General features: G+C 44.8%; 2 protein-coding genes across 3 annotated transcripts; both read right to left on the bottom strand.

The window, feature by feature from the left end:
• Positions 1 to 1460: 1460 nt before the first annotated feature.
• Positions 1461 to 11812, bottom strand: si:dkey-202g17.3 (4F2 cell-surface antigen heavy chain). 2 transcript variants are annotated; one of them, XM_064302019.1, is made up of 10 exons: positions 11046 to 11812; positions 5585 to 5977; positions 5054 to 5218; positions 4504 to 4592; positions 4217 to 4294; positions 3914 to 3969; positions 3275 to 3470; positions 2770 to 2877; positions 2481 to 2555; positions 1461 to 2059 (listed from the first exon to the last, which is right to left on the bottom strand). In XM_064302019.1, exons 1-10 carry the CDS (start codon positions 11077 to 11079, stop codon positions 1649 to 1651), a joined length of 1605 nt encoding a protein of 534 aa, XP_064158089.1. In that variant the 5' UTR covers positions 11080 to 11812; the 3' UTR covers positions 1461 to 1648. The 2 variants fall into 2 exon arrangements, with proteins under 2 accessions (XP_064158089.1, XP_064158090.1); XM_064302020.1 differs by lacking the exon at positions 11046 to 11812 and adding an exon at positions 7640 to 7932 and having other exon boundaries at positions 5585 to 5981.
• Positions 11813 to 12072: 260 nt separating this feature from the next.
• ppm1na (protein phosphatase, Mg2+/Mn2+ dependent, 1Na (putative)) lies at positions 12073 to 17865 on the bottom strand. Its single transcript, XM_064302018.1, has 6 exons — positions 16788 to 17865; positions 15576 to 16147; positions 12989 to 13106; positions 12680 to 12794; positions 12452 to 12515; positions 12073 to 12214 (listed from the first exon to the last, which is right to left on the bottom strand). Exons 1-6 carry the CDS (start codon positions 17194 to 17196, stop codon positions 12185 to 12187), a joined length of 1308 nt encoding a protein of 435 aa, XP_064158088.1. The 5' UTR covers positions 17197 to 17865; the 3' UTR covers positions 12073 to 12184.
• Between the last annotated feature and the right edge of the window lie 853 nt (positions 17866 to 18718).

Here is an 18718-nt window from a genome sequence, read left to right as displayed (position 1 = left end):
CGTTTATTTTAAAGTTTTGTAACTCTATGTACTTCGTTGAGGTTTGTAATGCTAATTTGCAGTAAGTGCTGCTCTCTCAGTATAGAGTTCTGCAAATGTGGATCCCTGGCAAAGAATTACTGACTAAAGTTACCACTGCTCTATGCAGTGCAACTGATACTATAACTGTAACTATAAGAAATACCCCATGTCTGGTAATTATAGCATCTTAAGTAACATGATAGTGTCATATTATATTTACAATGCTATTGTACCTTGTTGTATTGTTAAGGTTTTATTTAGCCATACATGAAGGCTGGCTTTACTCGAATGAAATGGATCTCTGTTCATGGGTTTCGGGAGTAGAGAGAGGGCGGGTTGTGGTTCTTGTGTTCAAGAGGTGATGTTTTTAAAAAAAAAAAAAAAAAAAAAAACTGTTTTTGGGTGGAGCTCTCAGAAGTGGCAAAGAGTGTAAATCCCCCAGCACGGTGGTGCGTAGGCTGCGCTGCGTAATTCTGCGCTGTGCGTTTCTCGCGCAGTGGGTGTCAGAAAAAATCCGGTAGCTGAGTCCTATTTCAGACATGTGGGTGCTGCCGGTACAGAAACAGTAATTGTCTGCTGGGATAGAACCAGCGACAGACTGTGGGGATGGAATGAAGGTAGTCCTGGTAAGAGTGGTGGTCCTTAATGGAATGAGTGTGTGTGTGTGTGTGTGTGAGTGGGGGGGTGACTGTGCACATTTAGGCCAGCCGTCAGGGTTGCCCCTGGAGGATGTGATGGCACAGTATTTCCTGTGCAGTAACCACACACAGGCAAATGATGTGCCACTGTCTCTGAAACAGTAACCCTGACTCACTGTAACTGATGCAAGCTTAAAAAGAGATTGCTACAGTTACTGTGAGACATCACTTTAGGCTCTTCTGGTCTTTGTCGACCAAAGATCTGTCTGTACATTCAGTTTTTCATGTTATTAAATATTTAATAACTACTGTATTAAGTGGTAGAAGGAGAGGTGGGGGTGTGTGAGTTCAATACATAAAGACGCAAAATTGAATTATACAGTGGAGAAGGAAATTTGCAGCCTACAGCCAAATGTTTGGCCTCAGCCTCTTTGAATGAGCTTAATGGAGTCTTCCTGTTTAATGGTGGTCTGCTTTGGTTTGATGGTTAGGGCAGGCATTGCTCAAATGCGAGAGCATGTCATTATATAACTTTGTGCCTGTGTACTTTTTGATAGTTATCTGCCCATGAATATAAGCCTGTTCAAAGATTGCCCTGAACTGATGTCCCTTAACATGCAGCTTGTTATATACTTTTAATGGCCTTGTGACAGTGTTATGATTGCTCTTCATCCATTGAACGCATGAAGCATCAACATATTTCAACTGCATATTATGAGAGCATTATGTAGGTATTTGTCGCCCCCTCCTGGCAAGCTGATAAATCACATTGTTATCAAGAATTACAGACAGGGGGGTGTGAATATTGCAACAGTGTATTTTATTTATGATATTTTGAAACATTTACACAAACCCTCTTTTTTTTGGCATTTGATTAAATTAAAGCTTAGCAGGTAGGTCTGTTTCTGTGCGAGTCATCGTCCAGCCCTTCTTGTGACCAAAGCCAGGGCGTTTGACTCAGGGTCCCCAGGTTGTTCCTGTCTGTAGTTTTAGGAATAGCTGCCTCCCTCAAACAGTTTAATGACAATGGCCTCCTGCGGATTGACTGTCAGTGTCGTCAGAGACAGGGCCCCCACGCGGTCGAGTCCCGTGCTGGTCACGTAGACGCCCCCCGTGGGGAGGCTGGGGGCCCAGCTGGGGTCCAGGGCCTGGCTGTTGGGGCCCAAATTGAGAAGCACCAGGAAGTGAACACAGCCCCAGGAGCGCAGAAAGGCCAGCAGGCCAGGAGGAGGGGGTGAGGGCGAGGAAGGAGAAGAGGAGTTGGTGTAGACCTCAGAGGAGGAGGAAGAGGAGTTGCTGAAGGGGAGGAAGGTGAAGTTGCCGAAGAGGAGGGCCTCCTCGCGGGAACGGGAGTGACTGAGCGAGTGGAAAAGGGCCAGAGCTGTGCGTTTGGCCCTCCTCTGAAAGAGAGAGGCGGGGGTGATGAGAGAAAGGCAGGTAATACTTTAAATCTGTGTATTTATAAACAGTGTCATGAGTGTCCACTGAGGATGCGGTTCTGCTCGTTTGTTTCATGTGCGTTGCCTACTAATCTTTCACAAAGAGAGGGGGAGGAGGAGATGAAGAAGGGGACAGAGGAAGGACAGGAGAAGATGTAGGTGTCATTAGAGAGGTTGTTGAGAGAAACAGAAAAGGAAAGAGATAACAGAGGTAAGGAAGTGGAACGAGGACTGAGATGGATCACTGAAGAAAGCAGAGGGGAGGTGGAAGGTGTAAATTAAAGATATTCAGGAGGGCGAGCAAGAAAAAAGAAAGTGAGGAGGAAAAGAGGAGTGCCCGGAGAAACCAGTGCGGTGGGTTTCGGTTTGACTGTGTACTCACACCACATGGCTTGGATTCACCCGCCAAGTCTATCTGAGCCTCACGGTGCTGCAGACTCCCAGTCATAGAGGCATTCTTCAACGAGAGAACAAGTTCAGAGCCACAGCACAGCACAGCACAGTACAAAGGACAATATTCACTGCTATCTATTGCTATTTCCTTTTGGAGTGAGCGTCTGAGGTTCAAGCTGACTTGCTAGTTTAACGGTGAAGTATTTCAGGTAGAATGCCTGTTGAGTGCTCGTAAATGACAGCAACAGCTGATTGGTGGTCATAAGGAGGCTGCTAACCTGTGTTTGGCTGATCTCTTCACCGTAATTTATGACGGGTGTCCCAGGAAGTGTCATTGACAGGATCATGAGTATCCTTTGCAGCTCCCATGGAACTGCCCCTCCCACCTGAAACCATGAGAATAAACACACACATGCAAGCATGCACACGTCACATGTGCACATACACACACATATGCATACACACATATACATGCACACACACACAAGCATATGTATGTATACACACACGCACACACAAACACAACACTTTTCAGTTACTCATCACTTGATTAAACTATTAAAATGTGGTTAAACCGGTTATAACTACTTGCTGATGCTAAGAAATAATGCAATCACATGATCTTTTGTTTGTTTGTTTTCGTTTGGAGGTGAAGTGTCTAAACCATATAAATTTGTATCATGTAAAAATTAACATGAGGAAATCCTCTGGAGAGGTGGAACGGTGGCAGGCCAGTAAAAAAAATGAAGTGGTCAAGTCAGTAAAAATTGAAGATCTCCATACCGTCCAGCTAGGCCATTGTCTCTGGGGCATCAGCAAGGCGGTCTCCACGGCCATGGCCACCTCTAGTGTGGACAGCAGGTGGGGAGAGGAGGGGAGCAGGGACTGGGTGACCAGCTCCACCAGGGAGCTGTTGACCACAGAGCTGGTGTCGTTGAGCTCCGGTACAGGCTGCCACACCTGCCTCACCATCAGAATCCTCAACGCGACAGGCAGAGACAGGCAGAGATGCAGACAACAGGTGGAGGCGCACAGGTGGAAACAGACACAGGGAAATGCACATGCAGAAAAAAGACACACAGGTGGAAACAAAAGGAGGAACAAACAAGTGGAAACAGGCACAGGTGGAGGAACCGAAAAGATGGAGAAACAGTCACAGGCAGAAATTCACAATAACTGTAAAAATGAGCATTGTATCTTATCAAACCTGTGTTTTGTTGTTGTTACAATGACTTTCATATGCAGTCTTGTACATTGCTTTGGATAAAATTTTCTGCTAAATAAATGCAATGTAATGTAATGTATAATGTGTCACATTTTCACAGTAATATCAAAATTCTGCCTTGGACACTATAACAAATATGTGCTGGCATAAAATAGACAGGGCCCAGGAAAGCAACATGTGGTCACATGGATAATTACCTTTCATGGCCATCTTGGTCATAATCCTGCACGACTGCCCTCCACTCCTGGAGAATCTAAAAAGCACAGGCAAACTCACTCTTGCCCCCTGCTGTCATCATGGGGACATGCAGGCATGCATGACTGGTTGAAATTCACTTAAGACAAGCTCATATTTTACGGTTTCAAAAGGAACCCTTAGCCATGTACTAATTCTGAAAACATGAATAACATTAGACAGTATAAACCGTTTGCTAGTGTATTTCATGCAATATCCATGACCCTTCTCTCACATTGGGGCATGTATTTTGATAGTCTGTGTACCTGCACTGAATAGGCAACATCAGTATCACATATTCCAAACCCTGCAACCCCCTTTTCCAGCCAGAACTGCAGTGCATTCTGGGAAGACAAAAGGAAGCCAATCATCTCTCAGAGCATTTTATTACTGTAGTCCAACAGCAAATACAGTAAATATCATTACAGGTAGACCATGTCCCCTTTCCATACCATTAAACACATCTCCACATTCCATCCTAATAAAGTAATAACAATGTAATTATATGCCAACTCTTCCAAAGATACTGTACATTACGAAGGTTAGATCTCACCTGTACTGGTCCAGGTGTTTCTGTTGATCCGTTCCTTTGGACAGGATCTGATAAATCCAGGTGGCAGAGGTCCAATAGGATTTTCACACCTGGTTCAGTGACATTTTGAGATATTATAAGGCAACTTTGATACATTTCTCCACACAAATAAAAATGTTATAATTCTGAAATGTAAAAATAAATAAATAAATCAATAAACAAACAAATAAAAATCTGCGAAGAAAGAAAAATCTCCATAAATTTGATGTTCAGCACAGTTCCAGTCTAGAAATTGCATCTCTAATTTTTTGCCATGTATTTTTTGCCGGTAGTACTTTTCTTTTCTATTAATTGATTAACAACAACCATCGATTGGCCAGAGATTTAACTCAGCTGGTGTCCGAGCTTTAAATAACAAGTTCTGATTAAAGGGGAGGAATGAAAAGCAGCAGTTATACTTGCTTCCCTACTGTAGGCCATATTACCCACTCAGGAGATCCCAGGCTGTATGTGGGAGGTAAGAGTATGGGTAATGTGCAGGTTCGCCTTGCTGGGCCTTCAGCTAACTCACCTGCGCTGTGACCTTCTGTGACCAGCTGCTGGAACTGGGTCAGGGTTCCCAGGGTAGCATTGAACTGCATGAGGCCAGAGGTGGGGCCATCCCGGGGGAAGAGTCCCTCCAGGACCAGGGCCCCCACCCCCAGGGACTGCAGGTAGGGAAGGCGGTCTCGCACCCCTGTCGAAAAAACACACATAACCCACATGTCAGAGACTCTGAAAGGTTGTGAGATTTCCCATGCTTGCTGAACACTTTAATTTGATGTGGATGATCAGCAAAATGACAAATTAAAATCCTTTTTTTACTGAATTCTCATTCCTTTGGTGCTCCTTGTGAGAGTTCAACAGACATCTAGGGAACTGCTGTTGGGATCATTCGCAGACCTTTCCAGGAATGTTCTGTGAACTAAAATTTGGTGACTGGCTTTTCCCAGGTCCCAAAATGCACTTGGCTGTACCCTCCTGTGGCCAATCAATTTAATTCAAAAGATGATTGGGCGAAAACCGGATCGCCTCGAAGGGACCAGTAGTGTGTTCGACTCACCATTGATCCCCCCTGTCCCGTCCCCAGTGGAGGACAGCAGCAGGGCGGGCTGCATTCGGTAGAAGAGCGCCCTCTGCCACCACTGCAGCGGCGGTGCGACGGGGCGGGGCGAGGTGGCGATCATGGCGATGGCGGTGCACAGCATGGCCAGCCAGCCCAGCCAGAAGAGCAGCAGCAGACGCGAGCGCAGCTTCCTCCACCAGGGGGTGCCGGCGGCCTTCTCCAGCTCCTCCTTGCTCATGGACCCCGAGGGGCCCCGCCCTGCCGGCTCCATGTCCGGGATGAGGAGGGGCACCGTCTCCGAGCCCCCCGGGCTGCCGGACGGGGCCGGGGCCGCCCCGCCCCCCACGCTCCCGTACCCCGGGTCTCCATCCACCTTGAGCGGCATCTCGTCTCACTGCAGGAGGAGGAAGAGGAGGAGGAGGAGGAGACCACAGTGAGACCAGTCAGATCAGCCTACCAAGGAAGCTGTGAGATATGCAGTTTTCATTATTTTATTTATATTTTTAACATTGCTCTTCACACCGTAGTTCTTGTCCACCGATGGCAACTCAAAGTAACTGATATAGCCGTTCTGAACAAAAAACAGTGAGCAATTTTCAAGTGATGCAAGTGGTGAACTAAACAGTGGCTATAAAACAGTGTTCCAACAGTGAACTGGGCCATGTTTCACAAAGCAGGATTACCCCTTTGATTCTGTAGTGGTGTAGGGCATATTTTCCTGTCATGGTTTGGGTACACTTAGAAGGTAAATGTGAATCAATGTACTTTCAGGATGGTTGTCCAGTGGTTTGAAGAGCATGATGCTGAAGCTATCCATATGTCATGGTATTCTCAGTTAGAAGACGTGAAACAAATCAAACTTTTGTGGGATTTTCTGGAAGAACACTTGAGATAGTGTTTTCCACGTTGATTAGCTACAAAGCAGGAGCCAAGATTGGCTGTCAAGATTGTAGAAAAGTGAGACGTATATTCCTCCTTATTTCCACAGCACATACAATCCATACTGGTAATATGTTGTGTCCCAGCGCCATATTATCTGGTTTTACATTGGTCTTCACATTGTTTTCTTTGTAGAAACATTGTAAAGTAACGCTGTTCACAGAGCCCCACAGCACATAAAATGATTACTATTAATAGAATAGGATTACTTTATTAACATGATATTGTATGTCACCAGTCTATGAGACTTCTACAAGTCATTTTGTCCTGTCTTTTATGCATGCAAGGATATAAAGTCAACAAATATAATATTAAAAATGTTCTGCAGCCATTTAATTCAGAAATAAAGCCCATTTCTCACATTGGAAATGAGCTATTTCGCTTGTAGCGTGGCTGTCAGTACATTAATTGTTTTAGCTGTAAGATATTTTGTAAATTATGAAAAATATTGCTGCCTACTTTTTCAACATCCTCATATATTCAAGATATTGTCAATATTTTTTTGGAATCAGCTGTAATAATTAAACTGTCTGAAATCACATCATTGATCGAGTCGTCTGACCTATTCAGGGAGCCGGGGCGCACGCAGAAAGTAATTATTAATTATAACTGATCACAAATGCCAGCCAGTCGGCCCCTTCAGGCAACCTACTCCAGATACAGCACAGCAAGGACCTCCATCTCTCTTCTGCTGTTGAAGCGAAAATGAGAATTCGCATCCGAGGACAATCCATAACAAAGAATAATTTATAATCAGGTTCAGTCAGAATATCTTTTTGTTTTCCTCTTACATTACATTACAGGCATTTAGCAGACGCTCTTATCCAGAGCGACTTACACAACTTTTACTTAGCACTTTACATTGTATCCATTTATACAGCTGGATATATACTGAAGCAATGCAGGTTAAGTACCTTGCTCAAGGGTACAACGGCAGTGTCCTACCGGATTCGAACCTACGACCTTTCGGTTACAAGCGCAGTTCCTACCCACTGTGCCACCTCCGTCCTCTTCACATTTGCAACTCAGTATCATCTATAAAGCTGTCTGAGCAGTGCTTTCTAAGTCACGTACGGTGGGCATCAGTGAGAGGCAAAACAGAGGAGCACTCACCTGGAGATCCTGCGGAGGTGTCTTTGTGTCTTTTCTCTTTGACGTTTTAAAACAGCGTACCGTGCGCCTGCTCCTGCTGCCCTCGGGGTACTCAGGGCGCGCCTGCTTGTGCCGCTTTCGGCCCTTTGGCGAAAGTGAGGTAGCTGGATTGGGCTCGAGCCTAATGAAGCCGCTTTCAAGGCTAATTAGCGCAGAGGCGTCACCTGCAGCCACAGCCACTTAACACATTCTGGGCATATTGGGACCGACTGCGGCGCGCCTCCGAGTTTTCAGCCCGCGGCCGCGTCTCGATTGCAGCGTGCGGGTTGGAGTTCCATGTCAGCTGATCACCAGCAGGTCACCTGTTAAGTCTCGAAGTTCGCTGTTTATTTGTCTTGCTACAAAAACAAATTTTTAGTTGCAGGTGCAGGGTGAAAGGTGTGGATGAAGTAGGCTACAGAGTGCCTGGTATGAAAGATAAAAGCTATGAGGGAAGACTTAAGATGCTTAATCTCTTCTAGCTTAGTAAAAGGAGACTCAGGGGTGATTTGATTGAGGCTTTTTAATTCATAAAGGGGATCAACAAAGTGAACTACAAGGGAATCTTCAGGCTGAGTTCTGTTAGTAGAACCAGGGGACATAAATATAAATTAGCAAAAGGTAAAGACATAAGGAAGAATTTTTCATGCAGAGAGCAGTCAATGTGTGGAATAGCCTGCCAGGTCACATAGTTTCTATCACCTACTATCTAGTCTGTAGGTAATCAGAGCACTAATTTAGTCTGGAAAATAGTGAGCGTTGCTGGGCTGAATAGCCCATTCTCGTCATTATATTATGTTATGTTATTTTTCTCTATGAATAGCCCTTAGTCTCTTGTAAAACATGGTCATGCTGCATGTAGGCTACTGCATGGCAAATAATAATAAACTGTGAAAGAGGTTCAATTTTTAATTGATTCACTTACAAACTGATGGGTGAAATCAGTTGGGTCCCATTTGCTGAGAGTGTAAAATGAGTGAGTTTACTCCTGGAGCCGCACTGCAGTCTGCCCATTGCGACTAGAGTGGCTCTGGTTTGTGTCGGTCGCAGACCCAAGGAAAACAAAATTGTGACAAATAAGACACCGCCGCCACCACCACCACCACCACGCCTGACCTACTGCGCGTTCGCTCCCAACCTGGTCAAACCCCTCTGTGCCCCTGCGGAATGAAAACCTGCAGCATGGGAAATCTCCAGGAACACGGTCAGTTACCACTGTGTTAGGGAACCACACTCCGCAACCTTTGATAGATTTGTTTGTGTGTGTGTGAGTTGGGGGTGGGGTTAGGGTGGGGTAGGGTAGGGTAGGGCAGGGAGCTCAGTGTGTGAATACCGAGTAAGATAGAAAAATCTTGGAACCTGAGGAAAGCAGCTTGGTGTTAGGTGCTTTGCGCAAACTTCTCACAATAGCGACAGGAAGGCGGCGGGAGCAGCCTGTCGCTCCCCGAAGATCAATGGCCAAAAAAACCGCTTGGAGTCAGTGGCAGCTGCTGAGCTGAAAACTGAGGAGGCAGTTATTAGTCTCGACTTGTTTTCAATCATTTTCCTTGATTAACAATACAACAATTATGTCACAAAATGGGCAATACTATCAAATACAGTCAGTTATGCTGAAGTAGGTTAGGCAAGAAAAAATTTTTTTTTTAATTGTGTCACAAAATTGTGCACATTTCAATCAACATTATTTAAAATTGAGGACACATGTACTGTTTATTTTCCATGCTCACACTCGAATAACATTCATGGCAAAGATCTGCAATATACAGATTTTGTCATTAGAATTAATATAATTTTAAAACTTGAAGCACAGGTTTTGTTACATTTATTTTAGGTTGTGCCAAAAGCTAATGCAGTAGTTAACAGAGTGGTGAAGGCTTTTCATTAAGTGGACTTGAATGAATACAACTGATTTTTTTGTTATTTTCAAATTTTAATTTATCATTTAAACTCCCAAACAAGAAAGCAGTTGTGTGTTGCCAGTGGTTATTTTGATTTTTGGCAAACTTGTTAATCAAGGAAAATGCTTGCAAACAGGTCAAGACCAATGATGAGTTCATGGGGACGTTTTCTGCCTCCTCAATTTTCAGCTCAGTAGCCACTGCTGTGGAGCCTGGTTACAGTGTTCCTGCTGCAGATTACAAGGTTGCTGGTCATATGATTTAGGTATGATGACATCATCACCTCTAATGTCCCCTGTGCATAGATATTTTCAACCTCACATCTTTATCTTGGAACTTCAGTTCTTTTAGTCTATTTGTCAAAGGCTTGACACTTGGACAGTGTAAAGGATTATGAATTAATGAGCACATCCATTTAAAGCGCATTTGGAGTCCAAGCATGTTAAACTGCCAAAAATGTTTAATTTTTATGCCGAAGTTACCAACAGACATTTGCTTCAAACAGCCTTCCCTTTAAGAGCTAAATCAATTCAAACAATGTTTTTCAGAATTATTATTCTTAATGGCATTATTTTAATACCTACTGTTCATAGTTACCTACAATGTTCAATTCATTTACTGAGACATTTAAAACGTAAAACTTGGAATATTTACATTTTTAAAAAACTCTCTATCACCACAACTACAAAGAGCTCAATAAGGCAGCACAGTAAAAAAAAAAAAAAAAAAAAAAACAGGAAAATGGCCGAAGGAGAAGTTGTGAGTCACTGGTTTCCCCCGGAGTGAGTTCGCGGTTTAGAGTACAGTTCCTGGATCATTCACTGGATCATTCATGGCAGTCGGTCAGGGCGGAAATTTGACCAGATCCCATACGGTGCGGCGTGCCAAGATTTTTGCAACCACAGATACATTCCTGTGTCAAGATGATCCAGGAGTCACAGTGGGCTAAGGTGCAAAAGGTGACGGTGAGGTATTCGTGCTGACCCACCCATTCGTCCGCACACTTCCATTAACATACTGTGTATTCAGACGGGCGCACCGGCCATGATGGATGGCTGCAATTAGCGCAATCAACCGCTTTCCCTAGCACGACCGTGCGAAATACGCTCCGCACGCATGTTTACAGCGAAGCGACGGGCTGTTTGTCTCTTTGGCATCAAATCCGATGCCACGAGCTTGTTTTTAGGGTTGCTTGTTTACTCGTCCAGCCAAGCCCCGCTTCAGGAAACGCTTCTTAGAGTTTCCTGTAGCCTCAGCTTCACTCTGTTCTTTGGTGCCTTGAGTGATGTCAACAGACATCATAGTTGCAGGAAATGCTGAGAGTGGATGGATCATGGCCCAAATGATAAAGACATGGGAAATCTTTTGACCAAATTTGGTAGCCAATTGGTAGCCACTGGACATTGCTTAAATACAGTGAGCGTCATAATGTTTGGGACAAAGACTTTAAAAAAAAAACTGATTTGGCTCTGTACTCCTCAATTTTAGACTTAACAGGCAATGTATGATTTCTGAGCTCCCCATGGCTCTCTTTCTTCTTAATCATGTTCCATTGGTTGGTTTTGGTAAGTCTATGGTTTGGCGAGGTGTGTCTCGATCCTGTCTTCTCTCTGAATAATTAACTACATAACAGGTGAAGTCTGTTTTTTTCTTATTTCTCAGCCTCATAATGGCTTCCTTGACTTTTATTGACACAACTCTGGGTCTCACATTGGCAAACGCCAATAACAGACTCCAAAGGCAATCAAAAGGCTAGAATCAAAACTAGATACTGAAAGCTCTCTTTTACCTCTACTAAGGAAGCAATTGAACACACCTGACTAATCAGAAACACCTGTGAAGCATTTGTGCCAAACATTATGACACCCTGAAACACGGTGACTATTTATAAAAAGTGCTGTCATTTCTACATGTACTAAATACCCTTAAATAAAAACTGAGAATGTGCACTTAAACCACATGTGATTTGTTTGATTACAAATCTAAAATTGTGGAGCCAAATCCCAAATATTATCGTGCTCATTGTCTGTTCACTCATGGTCTAATGGAGGCCCTGGAGCTGAGCATCTGTGTCCACCCAGGCACTGTAAATTAAAAATAAATTGTTCCTAAAAACAAATCATTATATTTGTGTCATATCATAAGGTGCACAGATTATGGTAAGCATGATTTGAATATGATGTTTCCACAGAAGGTCAGATGCATGTTTTTCATTTTCAAAATGTTAAATGTGCAATGATTGGGTCTTCAATTTCTATACTTTGGATTTGGATTTGAGCCTCACTTCTGTTCCAACGTTCTACAGCCATTAGTTAGACTTGGAGGCTCTGATGAAGGCAGTAATGCCAAAACGCGTCAGCGTTGTTTTAATTTGTGCCTAAAAATAAATAGTAAAAAGTAAGGAATCCGTATTTTTTCATTATTTTTGGATGTGCTACCTCACTCATGCTTATGAGTTGTTTGATCAGTTAATGTATATTTGGGCTTAGCACTCCTCTTCATTTTGCTGGTTGATGCGCACTTTTTCCTATCTTCAGTTAGACTTTTAGAGTCCTTCTCTTTTTGCATTTTTGGTAGGCGTCACTATGGAGATGCGGGGCCGAAGGTTCTGTTTCCATGGGAACCACCTCTAGCAAGACTCCTCGGAGTTGCCGGTGTCCTGGAATGACAGGCAGGTCAGTGGTGCCAGCGCTCTGAATTAGCACGTCTGTTATGCATAACTGCACTGTTACTTAGGAGTGGGTAAGCTTACCCAGAATTACTATAATAGGATTTAGACTCTGTGGCTGTCCATTGTTACAATGTATTATCTTACTCCCCAGGCCTTTCTAAGGCATGTCAACATATTTATTTTTGGACGCCCAGCACAGAAGGTTTGGCTGCGTGCAATACTTACTTCATGCTCTTGTTGTCTGTATGCCACTGTCAACTTCTGATAGGCAGAGATAATGCAGTCCCTCCTGCCAAACAAAGACAGTGAATTTTTAAAGTCAAACATCCGCTTTCTTGATTTTGAATAGGATCTTGCTTTCTCACATCTTTCATTGGAAATTAATGTGCACTATTACTGTGCACCTTTTGCTGTGCATCTGCTTCGAAGCCCTAACCCGGAGTGCCCACTCACTTGCTGGAGATACCGCCCCCTGGTGGCAACCCAGGTATATTTTCTGAGGTCAGGAACTTTATCACATAAAGCAAGTCAGGCTCTTCATCTTTCGATCTCAGAATCTTCAAGGCCTCTGCAAACGAACAGAGGAAGGTTACAGTGCATAAAAGAACAGAAAACCTGAAATTTGCACACCTTCATGTTTTTACTTTTGGTGAAATGAACTACAATCTTCATGTTTTAACCATATAAAAATGGCTCTGTCTGCCATGCGCTTTTGCTTTTAAATGTAAGTTTATGTTTTGCTTTTTCCCTGTCCTGCAGTACCTGCAACTTTGCCTTCAATCACCTCCTCCAGCTCAGCCTCACGTTGCAATGCCTCAGGTGACACCTGGGGGGCGCCAGGGAAGCATATTATGATTATGCTCATGTTGTCCAGACTGCCCTGTGGGTGGAGACAGAGAACAAGATTCAGACTTGTGACACCACTGAGCTGAGATCTGGCACTTCTGTTGAAGTTCATGAGGGAGTTTCTTCAGGGTTTAAAAAAAAAAATCAACTAAAATTTAAATTTATAACACGTTCACTAATAAACCAAAGGGAATCTACATATCAGTAAAATTAATTCAGATATGGCTTAAAAACTAATTGCTGTTCCTTCATTGGCAAAAAATAAAGGATTACATTTTAGGACAAATTGTCACCACATTCCTGATATGATTCCAGAGGAAGAATTTAATATTTTATCATCTTAAGTCTTTTGAATAAAAAATTCTATTTACACTGAAGAATTTTAATATGTTCAGAGGAGAGTCCTGTGGGGGCTACCTTTGAGTCTTGAGGTCTGAGACAAGCTGAGCTCTACTTGCTCAGAGATGAGCAATGACCTGGCAGGAATCTCATTAAGAGATCTCCGGGGTGCTAGAACTGCCTACTTCTCCCTTTTTATGGTTGTGGAAGTTGGTTTATCTTTGACTTGGCTCTCGTCTATTTCTGTGTAGAGAGGTATTCTTTCCTGTGGTCCTCTCTCGGCATAGTCCATTAAAGGTTTACGGGTGGCTTGTGCAAGTCCAGGCTAATCTCATGATCTTGTTTGTTCTGTGTGCTCAAACACTGCTGAACCGCATGTCACAGAGCTACAGTTTTAAAAGAGCGTAGAATTGAATGAAATATAAAAGTTTTGTATATAATGAGGAAAACCATTTTGATACCTAAATTTCTCTTTGATTTTAATGACATTTAGAATTTTAATTATCAACTGAGTTTATTTCTGTTCCTGCATTTTTAGGATCTGTTCAGTGGTAATGTGCAAGTCATTTTACAAGTTTGCATACTGACTCCAAATGTGTCGGTTAGCTGGCGTGCGACTAGTAACAACAGAAATCACGATCTCACAGACTCAGTCCATCATTCTGAGTGTCTCCAGGAAGAATGTTTTTTTTTGGAAATCATTATATTGTGCTCATTTAAATAGCTGAGTCAATGTCAGTAAAAATATTTGGCGCAGTTTTAAGAATGGATTCTTAAAATAATCTGTTGGCATGCTGAAAACAAGCACATGTAGATAACAAGCCCTATAAATCCTGGAATTCATGGTCAGTGGGTGGAAAGGGGTGGGGGGGTCGGGTGCTGGGGGTTGGAGGTGTGTCTCGATCCTGTCTTCTCTCTCTCTGATTAATCGGGTGTTCCCCAGGTTAGCTACGTAACAGGTGAAGGAGCTCTGGGCAACAGGCCTTCACAGATTCACCCTTAAGCCTGCACAGTGTCACCTCTCTCATTCTCACTCCTAATCCTGCTACTTATAAACAAAAATATCTCTCACCTAGAACACGTTATCTCGCCACTGTGCCATAATTAGTATTTTGCAATGATCAGGTTGCCATGTTATGTTTTGTTGCATTGCACTTAATCTATGGTAACCAATTTAAATTAAATTGTTTTTTCCAGCTCAGTCCACTTACTTGCTTTTTCTGGAATACCATAAGGACTAAGCAACTGTATTTTAAACAGGAGTGTATGGCTCTATATTTGTGCGTGTGTGTATGTGTGTTTACTAAAGCCTTGTGTCTTGTTAAAAGACACAGATCCTATGGTACTTCTCACAAACAGTAGGGACCTCTCTGGTGTTGAGGCAGAATTCCCAAACTGGCTTCTCACCTGCCCACCAAATCATCCCTAAGTTTATTTGGCTCAGCAGTTTCACTCTACCTAAGCTAATGTTTGGTGAGTGTTCTATCCTAAAATGGCTGCTATGCACCAACCAGGCAGGTGCTACATATTAATGGAGGTTAAGACAAATTTCCCCAAAGCTATGTGTTTTCCTGTGCAGCTTTTTAAGATTTTGAAAAGTGCTATAGATATGCAGTTAATATTATTAGTATTATTACTATTATTATTATTATTATTATTATTATTATGAGAAATCTTTAGAAGATGTACTCAATAAAATTCAGTGGAGGTTTCCACACCACCATTCTGCTTGCTGCCTATCTGGGTTACTGATAAAAAGCTGGAGGCACGTCTCCTTAGAGACCCTGCAAAGAAGAATAGTTCAATGGAATTTCTTTGCTGGCTTGTATACTAGGCCAGGAAATGCTGAAATGTGCAATTGTTCCTGCAGTCCTGTCAACTTTCTTTCACTAATCACCTAGTAGCCAACATTTTACAACTTACTTTGAATGGATTATTCGTAGAGCAAGAATCAAGAATCGGCAACAATTTGAATATTAGGGGCTGCTACAACTGGTGGCGTAAAGGATATATATTCTTAAAATCAGTTTTAAGATTAGGTTAACGGCTTCACAGACCAATCCGCATCCATTCATGATTCATGCAGCGACAGGAACCTGATTCTTTGCCCCTAAACGGGGCCTGTTTGGGAGCCGAAGGGCACGCCCCCGCGCCGGAAACGCACCTTGTAGAGGCACAGGTCCAGCACCTGCGTGCAGACCTCGCGCAGGTCCTCGCAGACCTGCAGCCGGCTGCGCACGAACGCGCAGAGCTCCTCGTTGCTGATGGCGTCCCACACCCCGTCGCACGCCAGCACCAGGAACTCGTCGTGGGGCGAGCGCTCCGCCTCGAACACCTCGGGCTCGGGCGACACCAGCTGCTCCGTCTGCGGCCGCCACTCCACCTCCTTGAAGTCGAAGTCGCCCAGCGCGCGGGAGACGGCCAGCGAGCCGTTGACGCGCTGCAGCGTGACGGAGCCGCCGGCGTTCTGGATGCGCTCCTTCTCGCGCGGGTTGCAGGGCTTGTGGTCCTCCGTGTAGAAGCCCACGCGCCCGTCCCGGCAGAGCAGGGTCCGCGAGTCGCCGCAGTTGACGAAGTAGACGCGGGCGGGCGAGAGCAGGACGGCCGCCGCCGTGGAGCCGCTGCGGTCCCAGCCGTCCCGCCGCGCCAGGCCGTGCATGTGCTTGTCGATGCGCAGGAACCCCTCGCGGATCCCCTCCTTCACCTCCTCCTGGTCCTCCTGCGCTTTCACCGCGCCTGGCCGGGGAGGACGGGAGGTCAGAGTTAGCATTAGCGCATCCACAGCCGAGCTACTTCCTGTAGGGCTTCACGCATTAAGCGTTTTGTTTAATCTCAGCTCTCATCAGCAACCTGACGTCATCGTGTTCACCTTCCTGATTCCACAAGGGGATTAATATTGAGGTACACTAATATTGCTATGCCATAAGCTACGCAATATTTTATAACTGCAGCTCATTTCCTTGCATGTACATAAAAAAGTATTGTGAATTATAAGCGTCCAGTGAACAGCAGACAGTTGCTTTTGATGACAACAAAACATGACTTATAATTATGGGACATAAATCATTACAAATTGTAGTCAAAAACAGTTTCAGCCATATGTATGATTTTTTGTATCTAGATTGTCACTGATCTGTCAACATATCTGTCTGTCTGTCTGTCAGGGATGTTACATTACATTACAGGCATTTAGCATGCTTATCCGTGTATTTTTACATAGCATTTACATTGTATCCAATTATACAGCTGGGTATATACTGAAGCAATGCAGGTTAAGTACCTTGCTCAAGGGTACATCGGCAGTGTCCCACCGGGGAATCGAACCCGTGACCAACTCTTTACCCGTTATACTACACTACCGGATGCGCTGCAGTACCTGTGGCCAGGATGTGATCCAGGAGGTTGTGGGAGCAGTACTGCGCCACCATGCTGCCGGCGTGCCCGTCGAACACGGCGAAGTAGCTCCAGCCGGCCAGCTCCGCGCCGATCTCCGGAGCGCAGGTGTGGGCGTCCTCCATCTGCGTGCGCCAGCCCTGCATGCTGGCCAGCGCGTAGCTGGCGCCCCACTTGGTCTCGCCCTCCGCCACGTGCTTCTCCAGCACCGGCCTGTCCAGGTAGGGGCTGAGCACCAGCCCGTCCTCGCTGTCCTCGTCCAGCAGGTCCCCCGCCACCCCTTCGGCCTTCTCCCCCTTGAAGAAGAAGGTGACCAGCTTGCCCGTCTCCTTCACCAGCTGGCGCAGGAAGGAGGGCACCTCCACGTTGCTGGCTCTCCTGGCCTTCCTCATGGCTGCCCCCTCCTTTCACCTCCTCGCACGCTCGTCCCTCTCCTCTCCTCTCCTCTCCTTTCTCTCTCTCTCTCTCTTCCTCTTCCCCGCGGGTCCACGTTTCGCCCCTGGCTCGGTCGGTGGGTTGGCTGTCCCCGGCTGAGGTCTGGGGGTTCTGCAGCGGTCGGGCGGGCGGCTGATGTAGGGTCGCTGTGACAGCACAGCGGGGTTCACTGGGGTCCGGAGGGGGCCCTCATTACTCTGAGGCTCGGTCCTCTGCGATGAGTTCGGAGCGATCGCTGAGCTTGGCGCTGTCGTGCGTGTGTCGCTGTCCTCTCCTCCCTCTGGTTGCACAGCTCCCTGTGCAGTGTGTTTCCCTTCGTCACCCGCTCTCTGGGGCCAGTGCTTTCCCTGTCTCTCCTGCAATTGGTCTGTCTATTTCTGTGCCTTTATCCCTCAACATGCTTACCCATCCCTCTCTCTCTCTCTGTTTCTCTCCCGCCCTCTCTCTCTCTCTCTCCATCTAATTTATGCTGCCTCTCCCAATGTTAACCTTTTAAATGAGCTTAGATTGCTAGATATCCACCTGGTGGGTAAATCTGCATGTCTGTGTTTCATAACAGCCTAGTAATGCACAGGATTAAATCCTTCGGAAAACTGGTGCGGGCTGTGATGATGTCACAGTGCATTAGGGAACTTTAATCCCTGACTGTGGCAATTCATCAGCTGATAGCATAAACTCTGAGTAGATTCTGCGGGTGACGTACTCGGATGTACACTTGCTGGGCTGGATTTGTGGTCCACGCATGTCTCGAGAGGCGGTACGTGCTTAAACCGGACATGAAGATGTAGGACAGCTGGCTTTTCTGCTGCACTAGAAAAAGCAGTAACGATAGAGCTTAATAAATTTTTTTTTTTAAAACACCAGTGTAACTGAATAGGACATCTGTACTGCTCTGACAAATCTTATTTTTTCTTCTTAATTCAGCCATGAAATGCCAAAATAAATAATATCCTGGAAAAAGTATGAATGCATGAAGACATTCATTCGTGCATTTAAAAGGTACGGCAGGATTTTTTGGGCACAGATCTGTAATGTATGTACGGGTCTCATAATGATGTAATATTCTACCTTCCATTATTATTTCAGTCTGTTTTCATTGAGAGAATGTATTCCAATGTCAGTGTGCTTATTGTTCACATTAGATGTTACGTGTCGGCCATAAAAAAGCATCGTTATCCAGTTATGGGATGGCAACTAATAGACCTGAAATCATTCAAAATATATTGGAGTATATTTCCTGTTAAGTAAAATGTGGAAAATGGTGTTTTTTCCTCCTTATTTATCCTTTTCTGAAGTCTAAATCAGGAAACAGCTGTTTAGACAGCTGTGATATTCCTCTGCCAGTCACAAAAGAAGACCTTGAAAGCCATTGAGGTAGAAACCCTACCCCTGGATTGACCTCATCTGTTAAAGCAGTCTGCTGGTGGGTCAATGCTGCTAGGCAATGTCCTTGGTCTGACGTGTAGCCTCTGTTCTGCT

This window comes from Anguilla rostrata, chromosome 12 (genome assembly GCF_018555375.3).
Source record: "Anguilla rostrata isolate EN2019 chromosome 12, ASM1855537v3, whole genome shotgun sequence".
NCBI classification, from domain to species: domain Eukaryota; kingdom Metazoa; phylum Chordata; class Actinopteri; order Anguilliformes; family Anguillidae; genus Anguilla; species Anguilla rostrata.
The sequence above is the reverse complement of the archived record's forward strand: the minus strand, read 5'-3'. Positions and strand labels throughout refer to the sequence as shown.

What these genes read in the sequence shown, in the direction of transcription:
- si:dkey-202g17.3 (XM_064302019.1), bottom strand. Translation starts at nt 11,079, where the DNA reads ATGGGGAGCTCAGAAATCATACATTGCCTGTTAA. An exon ending in AATCATACATTGCCTGTTAA is followed by an intron (nt 5,978 to 11,045) that starts GTCTAAAATTGA and finishes TCCTGCAGTGAG; the next exon opens with ACGAGATGCCGCTCAAGGTG. An exon ending in CACAGAAGGTCACAGCGCAG is followed by an intron (nt 4,593 to 5,053) that starts GTGAGTTAGCTG and finishes TCACTGAACCAG; the next exon opens with GTGTGAAAATCCTATTGGAC.
- ppm1na (XM_064302018.1), bottom strand. Translation starts at nt 17,196, where the DNA reads ATGAGGAAGGCCAGGAGAGCCAGCAACGTGGAGGTGCCCTCCTTCCTG. An exon ending in GATTGAAGGCAAAGTTGCAG is followed by an intron (nt 12,795 to 12,988) that starts GTACTGCAGGAC and finishes GTTCGTTTGCAG; the next exon opens with AGGCCTTGAAGATTCTGAGA. An exon ending in GGGGGCGGTATCTCCAGCAA is followed by an intron (nt 12,516 to 12,679) that starts GTGAGTGGGCAC and finishes TTTGTTTGGCAG; the next exon opens with GAGGGACTGCATTATCTCTG.